Genomic DNA, 18,986 nt, shown 5'->3' with positions numbered 1-18,986 from the left:
TTGTTGGTGTTTTCGTAAGTGTACATAAATATACTGCAGTTAGAGGTAGAGGCTATGCTTAGCTTTGCAAATTTATGGTTTAGAAAAGTGTAAACCCCCATAGTATGTAAAATAATGAATTTCTAAATTTTGGGGAGAAACCTCCCATTGCCAAGGAGTGGTATTATGGGGTAGCACTCCATAGCACTAGAATTGATGCTGCACTTCCCAGAGCTGACATGTGCCCATGTAAATCCAGGAGCTCCACTGCTCACATCAGCATGATCCTGTGTATCTCACCATGAAAAGCCAATACTTTAGCCATGGGGCAGGTAGAAAAAGGATAGTTTCATCAGCAATTTTGAGTTTAATATTATTTTACTGCTGTTGATTAAAGCTGTACAGGTTTTCCTACAGCAATCTCTCTGCAAGACCTGTGTGACAGGTATAGTTCTGAGCAGACCTTCTGGCCCTGGCTGCAGTGGAATGACTGAACACAGTGCAGTGTGTCCATGCTGAGTCTGCACCAATGCTCTGCTCTGCCCCACATTCCCTTCGTTAAGAGATGTCCCATTAACCCAACCCACGTGTGAATGAAACTCACTCCAGCAATGTTCTTAGCTTCAGATACTCATTTACTGCCAGCTACTTACAATGCTACCAGGGAAACCAGAGAGTCCAGGAGTTCCTGAGTCACCAGGGTCACCTGCTGTCCCATTACAGCCATCGTGACCTGGTTTCCCCCTTGGTCCTGGCTGGCCTGGATGACCCTGTTGAGGAAAAAAAAAGTGTTTATCTATCCATCTGTTTCTAGTTTTCCTTTTCCTGTAGTCACAAAGTATTTAGACATTCTCACATTAAGCCCAAGGCTTGGATCCATGGGAAACTAGGATTTTCAAAGACAGAAACAGACAGTGCCTTTTTTTAATATAGCTGCAGCTTGAACCAGATGCCCCAGACAGCATGAAAAAATGAGTGGTGAAGGACCTCTCAGAAAGGGTAAGAAAGCTATGTTCAATGCAGGCTCTGTTAGGAAGAGAACTAAGCCAGATGAGGCTGCTGTGCAGGGATCCACCAAGAACTGGGATTGTTAAGCATTTCAGTGCTTCACACTGGAAGAGTGGGATGAAATGTTCCTCACTGAGTTTGAACAGCTTCCAAGCCAGGAAAAAAGTCAAAGATGCTGTTGGAGCTAGATTGAGTGTCATGATGGGGCTGTGAATATAGAAGAAAACAGCAGGGCTCAAAGGGCTGGGGGCACTCCAAGACCTTGACACAGCACCTCTGAAAAGTTACTGTGGTCTCAAACTGTATTTTCATTGCTGTTCCTACATTCACCTTAACTGCTGTTGCTTCTGGTTTGCACTAAGGCTGATGAGAAGCAAATCTTCCCTTGAGCAGCTCTTTGTTTCAGCAGGCTCAGTCACAAAAAAACAGAAACTAACATAAAACATTTCTCTCCTCTCCTTTATCTATAGCAAGAATTTTCTCTTAGCTTTTGCTCCATTGCTTAGAAAAAAATAGAAGAATATCCATGTCCTTATTCAGCTCCACCAAATACTGCACTCCTCATCCCAGAAGAGACTCAGTCTTGCCACCATTCTCTCTTGGCTCCCAGCCCCACATCTTAGCACTGTGCCATTGTGGTTTGTGCAGGTGTCTATCTACCTGCCTTCCCATGGTCAGTGAAAAAACTTGTTGGAAAATGTAAGGATGCCTGAAGGGCAGGGCAGCTCAAAGAGAGTACACAACAAAAATGCAGGTTCAAGTTCTGTCTGAAGGTATTTATCCCTCACAATGCAACGTGCAGAGGTCAGGGAGGCAGGGCTGAAAAAGAAAACATGCCCAGGTAAGAGAAGCAGTCCAGCTATAGCAACACTGGGCTTCAGAGGGGAGCAATTTACTCTGCTTCTCAGGATGTGTCAGTGCTTAGAAAAAAAATTCAGCATGATGCAGTGAGTTGAACAAGATCCTAGGCTCAGGAGTGTTAATAGAAATGGCAAATATGGTCTTCTTTTTTTCCTTAAAGAGTGAGAAAGAGGGAGACAAGGAAGATTGTGAGAGAGAAATCCCTGAAACTTGATAGGAAGCTCTTCTGGAAACAAAAGAGGGTGAAAGTAGAGTGGATGTGGATGCGTGGGCTGCAAAGCGGGGCCCCGGTGTCAGGGAGCACTACAAAGGAAACCCAAGCCTGGGAACTCTGTCCAGGGATTCCAGTGACTCAGATTTCTTTGTTATTTTATGACACAAGATGTAAAGAAGTGTAGGCTGGGAAAATACTGTGCTGTGAACTTTACCCAGTTTTCCTCTTTGAGTGTTTCAGTTTCATAGAACTGGTCCATTTGTTCAAAGTTTTACACTGTTTAGTGCTCAGTAAGATTTTTAAGACAATCTCAAGCATGCCATATGAGCTACAAAGCAAATTAACCATAGTTAGTATTCTTAAAATCACTGGTCATTATATGAGCTTTGCAAATCAGAAATAATTAGGAATGACCAACTCATGTCCTTTGTTCACAAGCTTAAGAGTGGTGAAGCACTTATGTCACAGGTCTTTCCTACAAAATAACATACTTAGCTGGGTAACCTCCAGAGACACAGGAAATTTCTACCCTTTTCTGCCCCTTCTATATGGGAATTTCTCCACAGGGCAAAGCAAATGGACCTTAATTATCTGATGGAATGAGAGGGAGCACAGATTCTGCTCTTTTGTTGAGTATCTGCAATTCCACTCACTTCAGCAAATGTCCTTAGCTGCAAATTGTGTACGTGGCTGATGCAGAATTTAACCCAGACATTTTAATTAAAGTACAAAGGCTTTAAGCTAGCCTGCAATATTTGCATTTGGTGATTTCTTAAAGATGAAGTAACCCGCTACTTACAGGAATGCCATCAGCCCCGGGGAATCCAGTGACTCCTCTTTGTCCCTAGAGTGAAACAGTACAATTAAAATGATGTTCTGCTAGCATTTTGCTTATTAGCTAAAACATTTGATATTCAAAAGTTACCACTTCTCCTTTGGGTCCAGTTATTCCTGGGTATCCTCTTTCACCTTTGTGACCTTTGGGACCTTGCACTCCTGGGATCCCCATCAATCCTGGTGGTCCAGTGAATCCCTGTGATCCAAGGAGTCCTGGCTGGCCCTGATAAAAACAATAAAACAGCATTTACATAGGAACAGTTGAGATGCATGAAGCTGGATAGGTTATCACTCCTGCAATGAAGTCAATCTCTCAAAGAAAAAATAAACACAGAATTTCTTTCCATCCCAGTAGGCCAGGCTCTTTGATAAAAGTCATCTGAAACATCACACAGAGAAATTCCAGCAGCAGTGAGTATATTGCACATGTGGTCACAAAATTAACACATGGATATTAGCATTCAAATCAATATTCACTACTTCAGTATTCATGGCCACTCTACGAAAAAACTGTTTGGAATGAGTTTTCTCAAGAGCGATTCTCCTACAATATAATGTATGACACTCCAAACAAGTAAAATACATTAACCGTGAAATTTGCTTATTGGCCATATTTATTACAAGTGGCACCTGATATTTAATGGCAGGAATTTCTGCCCCTTTAGTGACAATATTTCTATTCAGCAGTGGAGCCTGAAAATGATGGGACATGCATGGATCCACACAGGTTGAAGAGTTGCACACAGGGCTCTCTGGTCATCCTCCCTTCCAGTGCTGGTTCGGCTCTTCACGCCACTTCAACCATTGTTTAAAAATAATTCCTGTTGGCTGCCAACATCACAAGGCTCAAAAGAGGAAAAAACAATTTTGGAATGACACAGTGGTGGTTTAAGTAATGGATTGTGACAGTATGTCTAAGATCTGTGAACTGAAGTATTTGAATATTGTTCCAGACGTAGCATCACCGAAGGCACACATGTTTTGCATGTACTCACTGCACTAATAACATTAATAGTACATTGCTGCAATCTTTTCTGGAGAAATATGTTTTAAATGGGGCAAAGCATCATTTACCAAGACATTCAAATTAAGTCAAATCTAATGAAAGTTGTTTTTAAAATGCAATTAGATTTTTTTCACATACCAGGCTGGAACAGCACTAGTATCTTACAAAGGAGAAGAACTACAGCAAACCATGAACCAGCACATATATATTCATTCCAGAAAGCTGATTAAAAATACTATTTTCTTTTAGTATAAAATACTTACAGTCTTGCCCATGCCTTCAAAGAAAGAACTAGAAGGTGAATGCAATTCCTATTCAAGAGTTCAACTTCATTTAATGCCATTGAGGTGGAAAGAGGGCAGTGTGGGGACTTGAAAAAAAGAAACCTGAAGATAGCCTAATTTCTTTGGATCAGGAAGTTGTATGAATTACACTGAACAAAGCCTTACTGATATTAGGCAAAATTTATTTTAGTCTCATAGGCCTATTTGTCATATGATTTAAAAACTTAATAGTCAACAACTATCTAAAATAAACATTTATTTGTGCTATAGTTGTTTTCATACCACATACCCCCCCATGACTGAAACATAGGTTACTTCTATCTTCAGAAACAAATCAATTTTCCACACTGCTTCCATACAAAATGGTTGTCACAACACTTGGGGTTGTTTTTGTATTTTAAATCTTATTGTATCACATCATATGAGTCCATATTGAGAAGTTGACACAGCCAAACAGAGTACAGAACTAAGTGCAAGTCTTTAATTTTGGAAGAAGACTAGGAATGAGCCAATAGGTACAGTATGTACAGTATGATCCATACTTGTACAGTATGGATCTTTTGCTCTACTGTTATGACTGATTTGACAAGACTGATGCTTTAGGAGCAGTGCCAAAGGACAACATGAATTTAAATGTTTGAGCTGTCAGTGTGAAAGAGAATTCCCTCTGCTTACCACCAAACCTGACTTTATACAGAATCCTTACTTTTAAACCAGCTCTGCTTATGTGGACTATTAGGTGCTAAGAGGCCAATGTCTTTTCAGATTAACTGAGAAGAAACAAAGATTACATGAATACATCTAAAATATAAAAGAACTTGTGTTGGCAGGAGGCATATGCATCTGAACAAGCAGCTGCTCATTTCCTTATGCCAGGCACTGCTGGCTACTACAAATGCATCTACCTCCACCAGTAGTAGTTCTTAGTTGTTTTCAAAATGCAGTGAATCTCTAAAATTTGTTCTGTGGAGGTGCGGATTCCAGTAGACATATTTTCTGAGTTGCCTGACTCAAAGGAAAAGATGCTGATTAAAAGCAGTGGAATAATGACTTAAATCTGAACCAGAATTTTTCAGTGTGAGTTCCAAGATCAGGAAAAAGAAAATTTTTCTTACACCTCATTTTCTCTACTTTTCTTACCTACTATGACTCAAAATTTATGTATATAGGAATTGACAAAATACATATGAGCATGTCCCACAAAACTGCCTTTTTAGGGAAATAGACATTTCATTCATTAAAAAATAGAATCAGTGATTTTTTTTTTTTTTTTTTTTTTTTTGTTTGTTTGGGTTGTTTTGGTAGAGAAGTATAAATTCTCATGCAAATATCAATCAAAAATATTTCAATTTTACTTTAAAGCCTTAAAATATTATTCAACGTTTAAGGTAGCTTATTCTTCCTCATGCACTCAAATCTAGAAAGGAACCTTTAAAAAGGTTGAAAAATGATGGAAACATATCTATTACATCTGCAAAGAACACTGACAAATAATTAAGATTCATTTGTAGAAATCTGAGTTGGCTCCAATTGCATTTAATTTCTGAAAATAAATGTTTCAGTTGCTTCTGCAAAGAAAGGTATACATGGGTTTTGAGCACTGAAAATGCCACTTCATGTTTGGAGTACCTGAAAGCCAGAATAAATAATCTAAATTCCAAAAACCACTCATCCTCCTGAGATAAGAAAACTATCTCTTTATTGCCAATCTACCCTCCTTTAGGGGGCAGCTGTCTGGAGGTAGAACACATGCAAAACTTTTCACTGCAGTTTCTGATAAAAGGCTGGTTATGTTCAGGAATTTCAGATCTGTGCCTGGCTTTCTATAGGGACCATGCGGAACTGTAGAGTTCAAAGGTGGTATCCCATGGAACATGGTTACCTTTCTAACTCCTACATCAGATGTAGGAGTTCACTCTCCCACTTCCAGTCCCATTTTCCTGTCTGGTGTGGAAGAAGAAATAAACAAGGAATGGAAAAACAAGGAAGAGGACTGGGCATCAGCACCCCTTCCCCATGCTTTCCCTGGTAGTTATCTGGTCATTTGTTTGTTGAGGAATATGGGTTATTTAATGTGAGGAGAAAAGAAGAGATCCTCATGGGACTAGTTTAACACAAGGCGAGAGGCAGTGCTGGGGAAATACTTAATATCATGACAATGTTTGTGTAATTCTTCAGCCAATTAGTACCTTGGCTTGTTAACTGAATTAACTTTGTTAACCTCTGTTAACTCAGACATGTCAGCTTTAACTCTGCTTTCTTTATCTTAGATCTTTTGTTGGACAAGTATGTCCCCTCTTCATTAGCAAGTGACCTAAGAACATTCTCTCTTTGTCAAAGGTCACTGAGGAGATTTAAGCAAAGACAGTCAGTTTGAAAGGTTCAGTCAAACAAAACATGACTCAATTCTTACCCCAAATACCCCTGTGTGACACATGCCATGCATGGTACTACTCTGTCTGTGCTCCTGGAGGGTCAGAAATTCTAGAGAATTTGCCAAAGCTGTAAAATTGTGCTTGACTTAAAATTCCCAGGTCTTTAAAAAAAAAAAAAAAAAAAAAAAGCAAGCCTAGGGGAACATATCATCCGTGTCATATTTCAGAAAACTCATTAAGTTCTTTCTCTTGTACATGCAGTGCCCTTCCCATTTTACTAGGGTGAACTGGACCTCTTCCCTAGTCCAGATCATGGCAACATTACCCATGTCACTCACCACAGGACTTATGGGCTAAGAGGCTCACTGAAGTGTGTGTGGAATGCCATGGCCAGTACCTCTGAGAGAGTGCATAAAAAGAAAAGGAAAAAGTAGGCTGATGGACTATCTTGAATATTAACAAGAAGTTCTTTCATTGTTTTTATAATTCCACAACCCTTTAGTTGAATTACAACGCTCCCAGTGTCAAGATATACACCTAAATAGTCAGTCCCTGCTTTGCTATTCCTGCAACTTCAGCTGACTGGAAGAGGTCTCACAAAATTCTTGTGGCCAGCCCAGATATTGTGCAAAAACTATTTACAGAGAGGAGCAAAGGTTGGAAATTAGAAAGCCTGAAGGAAATCTCCCCAGAAAATATTTGCCATGTTGCATATACATTGTCACTTGTCCAGTAACATGCATGAAAGAAAATGCTGCCAAGGTTGTGACTGAATTAAATAACTACATTTTGCAATTAAGTACCAGTGGACGTAAGAAGATCCTGATCAGACTTTTAAATTTGTACTCAATGTTCATGTTCTGCAGCTTGAACTTTAATTTCCAGTTCTTTTACCATCAGTCAGATGAAAGAGATATCATGTTGCAATACTTTCTTCCTTCTAATTTAGTGTTAAATTTACAGTGTGGAAACAAAATTGACAGAGGAGGGTGTGCTAATTTTGAGAGCAACCAAATGTTTGATGTGCTATACAAAGAGAGATGCAATAAATGACAGTACCTGCTCCAAAGGTTTTAAAACACATGAATCATGAATTGCTGAGAAATCCACCTACCAGGGTGGAGATACAAAGATAGGAGAAAACTGTTGATTTGCAATAAAGAGGAGGCAGAATCAGAGTTTCTACAGAGCTTCACAGCCACTGAGCCCATTTCTCCATGTTTCATTACAGATAACCATTTTGCAATTGCTTCTGGTACATGGAATGTGATGATTCAGTATTCCCCACATGGAAACGAGCCTTGTAGACCATCATTTTAACAGAGGACAAAAAGAAAGGAGGTTAATTCCCTGACATTTTAAAAAGGTCACTGGTGAAAGGACAAGTTCATTTCCTGCAGGAAGGGTGATCTGACCATGACAGACAAGCTGGAGCTGGGATTTCTTTGTAAAAGCTCTTAGTCTGGAACGGTCTCTGTAAGAACAGATGGGGAAAGGACGTGACAGCAAGGACCTCAGTGCACTCCTACTCAGTGAGACCAGCAAGCAGAACAGACAGCAACTCAACAGGGAATAAAACAATTTATAAGGAAAATGAGCAACTTTTGAGCTGATTAAAAGTGTTAACCCAGGAAAAGACATCCCTCCAGGCACACAAGAAAGAAACAGAAAAGTTTTTAAATGTAATGCTGGCAAAATGTGGAAAACTGGGTGCAAATGTGGATATTTGTGATTCTTTCAGTTGGTTTCAATGGATGTACTGCACTAAAGCAATCACTGACCCCAAATAAAAAAAGTATGACCTTAGAGCTCCCACTACCCCCAAAAATGTAAACTACAAGGAAGAACCTCAAGAACCTGCTGTGGCACACAGAGTCAGACAAGGATGGGCATATCACCTGGCATTTCTGCTGGAGCATAAATCCAGGAGGTTATCTAGGAGTTTATGGATTAAATGTATTAGAGGGGAATATGTAGGGGAAGGGTTTGGGGTTCAGCTCCATGAAGTGCACACTTTGTCAGAAATACTTCACCCATGGAATTGCACCACTTTGGGCTGAGAGACAGAGAAAAGCAGACCACATGGAACACCTGCTACCATGGCATGGTTTGACTCAGCAGCTGCTTCTGGTGGCACTGGGCTGCCCAGTACAGACAGACCTCCAGAGACCTTCAGACACTAATGGGTCCAACACCTACCATGACACAAAAGAAAATGGAACATTTATGTACCTTCCATCATTATATCATGCATTGATGATGTAGTTTGAATGGTTCCATCCACCTCAGCAACTCAAGAGTTTTGTTTAAGCAAGACTTAAATGCTTTTTTAATTCCACCCAGGAAGAACAGATCAAAACGATCCATGGAAGGGTAGGAAATACAAATACACAGGGCAAAACACAACCAATGCCAGCACCTGGACAAAAAGATCATCTGAGAGAAAAAAATCCTGGAATTTTGCAGGCTTGGTTGTTAATCATATTAGCATGTTACTTTATTCCTGTGTCTTCGGGACTCCCTAAAAGCCTTGCAATAGTTTGCAGTGAGCATTCAGAAGCTCCTCACTAGATGGCACCAGCCATTGCTGCTGCACGCAGCCCCCACCACTGCAGGTGCAGGATTCCAGCCATGGTACAGCCTTCAGGAAATCTGATAAGGAGTTCAGATAGGGTCAAACTGTCCTTGAGTGAGGTCTGAGGCAACAAAAGCAGAAGGTTTCTGCCAAAATGTCTGTAAGTGAGATAGCTGGGGAAGTGCAAATAAAATGGGATTAAATGCATCATGCAACTGAGCAGCATGGCTGCCCAAAGAGAAGGTGTTCTGTCATTCAACATATATTTTGTGTAGTAGGCACACTTGGTCTTCTAAGAGAAATGAGAAAAACTTATTACCTTACTTCTTCATTGTATTGCTAAATTTACATTTACTGTCACAGGCTTGAAAATTCTCAAATTTATCTTCTGAATCTGTATTTTTAGTGTAGGGCTGGCATTAACCTCTGCCACCACACTGATACCAAAAGGGGAGTCTTATTCTGATATTTTGGACATTTAGTAAGAACATGGTTACCAGTGTACCATGGCACCAGGAGGAGATGGAGCCTCTGTTGTCTAACTAGAATATTGATAAGCAAATCAAACTTTTCTCTTGTGCCTTAAGCTGCGTGATATTAAATTCTTAAACACAAAAAGAGCACTGAAAGAGTTGGCAGGCTTTAACAAAAAAGTACATAACTAATGGTTATTTCTACCTTTTTTTTTTCTGTTTTGCTACTTTAGAGGAGGTTATTTAGCTGAGTTTCACATTCCAGCTCTTATTCTCAGAAAAGACTTTCCTTCTCATTTGTTAACAAGCTTTTTTTATTTATAACAAAAGTAAACAAGAAATTATAAAATTCGTTAAAAATAACTAAAAAATGAGACTAGTTCAGCCTAGTGGCATGGTAACAATCTGCTGTTCTTTTAACTTCATTGTCTGGATATACAACATTTTCTCCCAGGACAGTGGTGACCAAATGACATTACCATTAATTCCAGAGCAGTGATTCAGCTTGCAGAAGGGTGGATTTATTTTATTTTTTTTTTCTTTTTTTCATTAAGGAAGGAATACATGTTAAATCTTCATTTAAAAAAGAACTATGAAAGCATTCACTTTAGCAGAAGCCACATCCCTTTTCTGTACTCAGTAATGAAATAATTTTGTACTGTTTTCTGTTCCCACGGTTTGATCTAATTTGTGATCTTCCAGAAAGCTGCTATGTCACCCAAGAAGATAAAACATGTGCAAAAGTAAATATATGCTGGAATGTAGGTCAAGAACTCAAAAGAGCCAGTTAATAGTTTCTTCATGTCACAAAATACACAGGAGTAAATGTCAGAAATGCTTTCTGTGCTGTGCAGTGCTTCTGTAGTAAGAACAATACTGGGACCACAGCAATGATCTCTCAAAGAAAAGCATAAGAAAGGGCAAGTCTAGACAAAACCACACGAGGATTTCCATACTAAACCTTCAAAAGGTCATTGCATAGAGGAAAGTAGAAGAGGATGGTGGACAAGATGTGGGAAAGAAGCGTTGGGCAAAGGCAAAGAATGCTTTTGTTTGCAGACTCAGTAAAGGGATATCTCTGAAAGTACAAAGCAGAATCTCTGCTGAAGTACGGCTAAACAGACAAACTAGGAAATTTAGCTTCAGAATTAAGACATATAATAGCAAATGTATCTCTCTAGTAAGCATGCTGTACTGAATTATGTGAGAAGACTTGGAATGACTTGAAAGGCACTGAATTTTTTAAGTATTGTATTTATAGAAGAGATGTAGACATTTATCTATAGTTATCTGTAGATAACATAATGCAGTTTATCTGCAGTGTAGTCATCAAAAGATCACATCAGGTGCAGGTGATATCTCATGGTATGCAGATACTCAAACTAAGTCAAGCAAATGCACCTGAATGTGCCCATTTTTCTTAAGTGTCTATAAAAGGTTTCTAGCTCAAAAGCTGACCTCACATCATTGCTTTCTAAACTGTGCAAGAAGGCACCACCCCAAAGATCAAGTCCTGAAATGGTGGATTTAGCAATTAGAATTAAGACTGAAAAATCATGCTGCATGAAAAGGAAGCTGATATAAATGCAATGCATTTACTTAACCTGGCAGATAATACATGGCAGAAATGCTGCTACTGCTAGTACAAAACAGTAGGATTTTCTTGGAAGTTAGAAATATTGCAGCATTAAAGAGTAATCAGATGATAATGGTGTGTGTTCAAAAGCATATGCATTTATTCAATGTTAGCCTGAGAGTGGAAGTGCAGTTAACAGAGCTTCTCACTTTATGTTGGTGAAACTGAGACTACCAAGCTAAGACAACTATAAAATCAGAAAAAAAACCCTACTTTAGTGACTGTCCCTTTGACTACCAGCTAAATTCTGTTTTTGAGAAAGAGGTAACTAAAGTTAAATTCGGAGATGTCAACTTTGAATGAACTTGAATAAACTTGAATGAGCTAATGATGTTTTGCAGAACACTAAAATGACATTGTCGAATAAATGACTTGTCAAATGTTCATTACTATGTAATTAATTGGAGAAGGTTAGCTTGACAGCCAACCAAAAATTCACCAGAGAGGAAAATCACTTTGCCAAATATGCTCTTACAACCAGACAATTATCACACTGATGGGTGTGGACAAGGAGCAGGAGGAAGCAGGGAACTCCCAGTTACTCTGTGACATCTGCTGTATCATGCTCATGTAAAGGAGCAGACTTTTTAGTTTTTAGTACCATGAGTATATTTATAGAACAAAATTCTGTTCATTCAACATGGACTTTTACAGGATCAAAAAAGCAAAAAATTTCCAGGGCATCATAGAATGCAGTGTAATCTTCCTACTCTGCTAGTATCTGCATCAAAATCATTTTTTTAAAGTTCTTTTCATTCTTTCTATTCATTTTATTACCATCATCATATTAAGATCAGCTGCTTTCTGGAACTTTTTAAAAGCATACCTCGCACATATTGCCAACAACTTGGATAACGCAGTTGGTTGGACAGCTGTAAGATTGCTGCTTGGCTAACTGGGCTTTCTCAAGGCAAGACAACAACCAGCACCTGCTTGAGTTAGAACATTCAGTCATAGACACAAGAGCCAATCTGCCAGCCCAATTGCTTTCAAATGGCTTTCAGTGGTGTGTGGGAGTGTTCTCAAGATCCTAAAATTCAGGAAGTTCAACACAGATGTTTTCTGTCAGTAGGCGTTGGAAACACCAATAGTAACATCTGTTCACTTTTCATATTTGTGAGAACATTTTTTTTTTTTTTTGGTCCAAAAACCATTCACTGTTGAAATTTCCAAATTGTGCAACTGGCCAAAATGTTAAGCTCATTAGGCTCCATGAGTTTAAGAGTATGTGAAAATTAAAACCCCTGCAGGAGTTCAGCCTATCGTATGCCAATTTTTCCATTCTGTGTTCTTCTGTTTAAACAAAAGTGTAACTATTTTTGTGGTGGGAACAGCTATCAAAACTGACTTGATCATGCAAATAAAAGTTACTATTGGCTGCTTTAACTACAGAAAGAATTTAATTCTTTTACAGAGGCTGTGACATTTTAGTAATTTGTGTACTGGGATACCCTCTCACATGGGAGCCCAGAACACATGTTCTAGCAGCATGCAGAAGAGACTCGGCACAGACCATCACGCTCCGGTCATGGGAATTTACAGTTTGGGACAGTCTCTGAGTTCCTGACAAGGCCAGATGATTGGCTCTGAACCACCAGGAAGGATGGTGGGCTTTAAGGCAGATGTGTGCAGCCATATGTAGAGTCATTGTCGATACAGAATCAGAGACACTTTTTTTCTCCTAGCCCTTCTAGACAGATGAGCCTCAAGAGCAGTAGGGTGCTATGATATCATCTGAACAGTTTGTACAGTTGTTTCCTCTACATGATTTCCCAACCTTGATGTATCAATGCAAATGGTCTAGAAATATCAGTAACTGGGACTCTGCTGAAACCTCCTGTTGAGTCAGCTTACACTGAAGCTAAATCAACCCTTATGCTTTCCAGTGTACGTCGGTTGTTAACCTCACAAATATTCTAACGCAATCACTTTGATGGTTGTTAAGCTGGGCCTGCCTTCATGTTGGGTTTGTCTCCAGAATCAACAAATTGTCTAATTTGACAATTTGACAATCTATGAGAAATCTTCAGTTAGTAAATAGAAATACTGAAAATTATCAGCAGTTGTCTTTTATATCATACAATTATGTTCCCTGCACAAATTCACAGTGAGTTTTTACAAGTTGGCAGTACTAGATCAAGCTGAATCATAATCTAGGGAAGCTAAATCATTTGGAGAAAGTATTATGGCAACCAATTACTTGGAGAACTCTCTGTGATTCTGTGAAGTCTTCTTTTTTTTTTTTTTCTTTCAAATCAGGCAGGAGAGTAAAAACATTTTCCTTTGAATTATGAAGAAAATAGTTCTGTATCATCTACCTGGAAAAAAAATGAATGTAACTTGTGATAATAGTCTTGGAGAGGGTCAGGGGTGGAATATGAACTTGAACAGGAAGATTCTGCAGATTCATTACAAAATATCTAGTTTTTCTGGTAGACTCAGTTTGAGGTAGCACTAAGGGGGGCCAAGAGTGCCCACACATCTTCTGCAGATTCCAAAATCTCATCACTCATGGGAAAGGATGTTCTGGAGAACATCAGCAGCAGACAGTTCCACAGCTGTTCAAGGAGAAAGCCTATTTATAATTTCAAATATTGATTTCAAAAGCTACTGGGAATTTTTTAACCATTTATTGTAGGCAGTACGGGCTATGGAGCTTCTTCAGCAAAGGATTGGGATAATAATCAGAGCAAACCATTTTGTTTGATCATAAAATCATAGAATGGTTTGGACTGGAAGAGGCATTAAAAATAATCTCATTCCAACCCTGTTACCAAGGGCAGGAATACCTTCTACTACACCAGACTGAACAAAGTCCCATCCAATCTAACCTTGAACAATTCCAGGAGTTGAACATCTACCATCTCTCTGGGTAAGCTGTTCCATTGCCTCACCACCCTCACAGTAAAGAATTTCCTCCTAAAATCTAATTTACACTTGTCCTCTTTCAGCTTAAAGCCAATACCACATGCCCTTGTGAAAAGTCCCTCTCCAGCATTTTTGTAGGCATCCTTTAGATACTGGAAGGCTGCTAAAAGGTCTCCCTGGAGCCTCTTCTCCAGTCTTAACAGCTCCAGGTCTCAGCTTGTTCTCATAGGAGAGGTGTTCTGGCCCTCTGATCATCATTGCAGCCCTTCTCTGGACTTGCTCCAGCAGGTCCATGTTGGGGGCTCCAGAGCTGGACACAGCACTACAGTCTGGATCTCACCAGAGCAGAATGCAGGGGGAATTACCTTCCTCAACCTGCTGGTCACATCATCTGGTTTTGATCCAGCACAGCATGTGTTGGCTTTCTGGGCTGCAATTGAGTTGAGTCATGTTGAGCTTCTTGCCCACCAACACCTCCAAGTCATTCTCAGGGCTGTTCTCAATCTGGTCATCCCCCAGCCTGTATTGATTGGGCTACTCCAACCCAAACCACTTGTACTTGGCTTTGTTGAACTTGAGCTTTTCACACTGGATGGCATCCTTCCCCTCCAGCATGTTGACCACACCACACAGCTTGGTGTCATCAGGAAACTTGATGAGGGTGCACTTAGTCCCATTGTCCAGGCAGCTGACAAAGATGTTGAACAGTGCTGATCCCAAGACCAATCCCTGAGGAACATCACTCGGCACTACTTTCCACTCGGACATTGAGCTATTGACTATAACTCTGTGTGTGTGTGTCCATCCAGCCAATTCCTTGTGCACCAAGTGGTCCACCTGTCAAATCCCTGATTCTCCAGTTTAGAGACAAGGATCCTTTACTCCTTTTCATTCTGCAGATACTGAGGGAGTCAAGGCACTGCTAAATTGTACTGGCAAGTTGCTTTTAATTGAAGGACATGCCTTTAGTTTGAGAGGTCTTGGAGAAAATTTAGGTTGCTCTCTAACTGGTAGCAAATGCAGGTAATGTGGAGGAAAAGAGAAGCCTTCCAGACAAGGAGAAACAATAGAGGGAGCTTATCTGTTCTATCAGAACACCAGAGAGACTGCTAAACAATTTGTCATAACTACTCATCTGGGTCCCATCACTGGGGACTGGTTTCAGGCTTCAGCCTGAGGAAAATATCCTCAGTATTTCAGAGTGATCCTAGAGTGTCTCTAAGCTTTGTTAAATTAGTGTCTTCTTGGCTAAAACACAGTCTGCTTACAGGATTAGCTGTGTCAAAGGAATTAGTGATGTGTAGTGATGCGCTGTCTTTGTGAACTTTTAATGTACTTGCAGAGATGCTTCCATCAGTCTCATGGGAGAGGCTGCATTTATTGACAGGGGAAATTGAATTGCTGGTGGTGAAATGGTCAGAATGGCACAGTTCACAGGTCAACCATGACCCCAAACTTCTGCTAAGATGCCGCTCTGGCCTTACCGTATCTGTTACAGGCAAGGATGAAAGGAAGCAAGAGATAAATGTGAAGCTTCTCCTCCTTTCCAAAGCACTAGTTAATGCTGGAACATCTGTACCTGAGATTTATAGGTCCTGGATTCTCCAGGTCCCTGAGAAGATATCAACTACCACATGGAGTGTCAGCCTTCTGTATTTTTGACAGAGAGAGTAACAAATGCACCTTTATTTATGTGGTTCCTTTGAATTTTTGGGTCTCGCTCCTCCTTTTTTTTGTGAAAAAATATTTTCATCTTTTCTGACTGTTTCTGTGTCTGGAAGAACCTAAGGCTTTTATCCAGCTACTGAAAAGAGCCAATGCTAGCTCTCCTATCCAAGTTAATGCCTATAACTTTCTTTTTTTTTTTTTTTTTTTTTTTTTTTTTTTTTTTTTTTTTTTTTTTTTTTTTTGTCAAGAGATAAAGTACATTTGCTACATGAGAGGAAACAAACTCTGAGCAATAGTGTTATGGACGCTACAGTGCTCGGTACAGACTGATGATGTGGATGGCTGAATGAGGCATGATGGCCTGGATATTGGTAATCCACAAATTACCCAGGAAATAAAAAAGACTATCCAAATATTACCTGCTCTAGCTGACCCTGCTTGAGCATGGGTGGCTGGACTAGATGATCTTAGAGCCCCTTTCCAACCTCAGTCATTCTGTGATTCAGTGAAATATGGCGATACTGATATTCAGAATCCTCTTTAAGACCCTGGAATTTAGCTGTTTGCCTATTCTATTGCTTAGATTTTTTCCTGTCTGTGATGTCTGTAGATTTTTTTTCTGTCTGTGTACATATTTATTCTCTCTTTTGTTTGCTGTCTTCAGATCTCTGTGTATCTAACACAAGCCATAAAGCACTCTAGTCTCCTTAGAACAGATAAGGGGTGGGAGTCACTGACATGAGGTGGAATACTTTCTTACTGTTAAAAACACTGATAATTACTATGAAGTGTTTGGTAAAGTTAGCATTATTGACAAAAGCCAAGATTCAGGTTTATAGCTATCTGCCTGTGGATAACTCTAGCTGTGTGTTTGTTGCAGACATACTTATGTATATGTGAGGTCTCACATATCTTTACAGTTTACATGGGTGTTTACAAGAAAAAACAGCCTTCTGGTCCTGCAATGCTTTAATAACCTTGCTAAAATCCTGCCGGACTATCCCTCAACCAACTGTACTGATTTATACAGTTATGAACTAGACTGAAGAAGTTTCTGCTGTTATTTGTTTCCACCACAGGCAGACACCAATAAGCACTCCTAAGGATAAACACCAAATTACTTTTTTATGAACACAGCCTGATATTTCCATTACATTTTGACACAAAAAAGAAGGTGTGCCTAAAAGGAGAGATTTGAAGAAAGATTCAGAGTAAAGAAAGATGACAGAGCTATTCAGCTTCCTCTGAATATTTTTGATTTACAGCCATATTTCTCTTCCTACTTCCCCTGCCGCCTCCAAACAAATAAGAAACCGAAAATAGATTTTCAACAGATACAGGAAAAAAAAAAAATCAAAAATTAAATTTGTCTTAATAAGGCTAACAGAATTTTCATATGGTAAGTTTCCATTAACAAGGACCGAAACAAGAATCAATGAAAATTCATTTTTAAGTATGCTGGCTGGGGTAACACAACATGACCTCAATAAATATTAACCCAACTGCAATGAAGAAAATCAGCAATTTTCCTATTTGCATATTCTTTTTGGTCGTGATGATTTTATCAATCTAATTCCTATACATGTCAGATACCTTTGGAAGATGAAACATTTCTAAGAGAATATGGTTTAGTAACCCCATGGAGATGATGCAATTCAGGAAGAATTTTAATGAAGCATCATAGAGAAAGAATTTGAATTATTAACCATGATAGATTGTGGACAAAAAAGAAAATCAGATCTATTTCCTCTCAGCATTCAATAAAACTGTTTTATTCTGAAGAGAAATATGGTTTAATATGATTTTCCAGTTAATTCTGATTATTTATAAAGGCCTGACTAGACACTGAGCTATGAATGTCTTAAATGTCAAGTTACCACAGAAATTTAAATAATTTATTTTATGCAAATTAGTTATGAGATTTCTGCAGAAGTTCCTCCTTGACTGAACTTCTCCCAGTACATTCAATTATTTGACCAAATTAAATTATTTGACAAAAAAGTGAAATTAATGTACTTTGACTGTACAGCAGAAACATTAATGAAAATATCTGGACATGTATTTCTAGGCATAGCAAAGTATAGGCTTAGATTGCTTTTCAGCTGTTTCACTAAGCAACATGCTACTTCATTCAATTAGTATCTTAGAGAACTGATGACCTTGTTACCAAATTGAATGTTTAATCCTTGTCAGCAGGAATCAGAAATGACTTGAGAAAACAGCTAAACAACAGGGCCTGACATTCTCCATCACACTGAGAACACTGATGCCCTAAACTTTCCTTCAGATATAAGATACAGCTATTAATTGGTGTGTTTTTAAGGAATACAGCTTTCAACTTAGAAAGATTAATGACACTACCCAGACAATATGCGGGGTTCACTTTCTTCACAATAGATGAACAAATCAGTAGTATTAAGAAACCAGAAGTTTTAGGAAAAACCCAACAAATGGGGGCAAGAGGTTTACTTTTACCTTCATGTTTGCCTGATAACAAGGAGTGGTTGTAGGATAAGCATGTAAAACTACAGCCTTCTCATTCCTCAGTAAATGTGTGCAGATACTGATGAGGGCTTGAGATGGGTCTGTACTGACCTAAAGTGGCGTCATTCCTGTGCGCCAAACTGAAGATGAGAAGCACCCCTGGATGACAGCACTACTCTCCAGTCAATGCCCAGCACCTCCCCACATCCACCTCTCTGAAGCCCACAGTGAATTCCCTTCCACCTTTTTGCAGAAACACGTGAGTATCACAATCCCTATCACGCCCCAAGGGTGCCACAGGTGTCAGACAAGCCCTTCTAAATTGAAGTGAATTTCAGTCAGTTTAAGATTTGCTAACTATTAGACTGCTTCAGCAGCAGCAATCCTTCATCACAGAGATAAACAGAGACTTGGAAAAACATTGCAGAAGACAGTTTTTGTGCAGCTGTTAACAAGTTCAGAGAAGAAGCGCAGAAGATATGTGTTGGGATAAAACACGCAGTGACAAAAATGTAAACACAAAAAGTCAGGCTGTGACCTAATTTAAGCCTTGTTCAGTCACAGGCTAGCTAAAGCATGCTTTCACGCTCATAATTAAAAAAACATCCTGAAATAAAACAACTGAAACCACACAACAGCGGGATTTCTTGCACTGTTCCAAAGATAGTAGTGAAAAAGAAAAAAAACAACCAAACAGTTAAATGTCTGAGATTAAATA

General features: G+C 39.2%; 1 protein-coding gene across 1 annotated transcript in view; it reads right to left on the bottom strand.

The window, feature by feature from the left end:
- The window catches only part of COL4A2 (collagen type IV alpha 2 chain), a 140,430-nt gene that overhangs the window by 48,138 nt on the left and 73,306 nt on the right, over positions 1-18,986 (bottom strand). Inside the window, exons 5-7 of the mRNA XM_053968627.1 lie at positions 2,988-3,122; positions 2,862-2,906; positions 633-749 (exon numbers count right to left, since the gene is read on the bottom strand). Coding sequence (XP_053824602.1) covers positions 633-749; positions 2,862-2,906; positions 2,988-3,122 — 297 coding nt within the window. The remainder of the gene's footprint in view (positions 1-632; positions 750-2,861; positions 2,907-2,987; positions 3,123-18,986) is intronic.

Source organism: Vidua chalybeata, chromosome 2 (assembly GCF_026979565.1).
Source record: "Vidua chalybeata isolate OUT-0048 chromosome 2, bVidCha1 merged haplotype, whole genome shotgun sequence".
Taxonomy (NCBI): Eukaryota; Metazoa; Chordata; class Aves; order Passeriformes; family Viduidae; genus Vidua; species Vidua chalybeata.
This window is presented reverse-complemented; position numbering and strand designations above follow the sequence as displayed.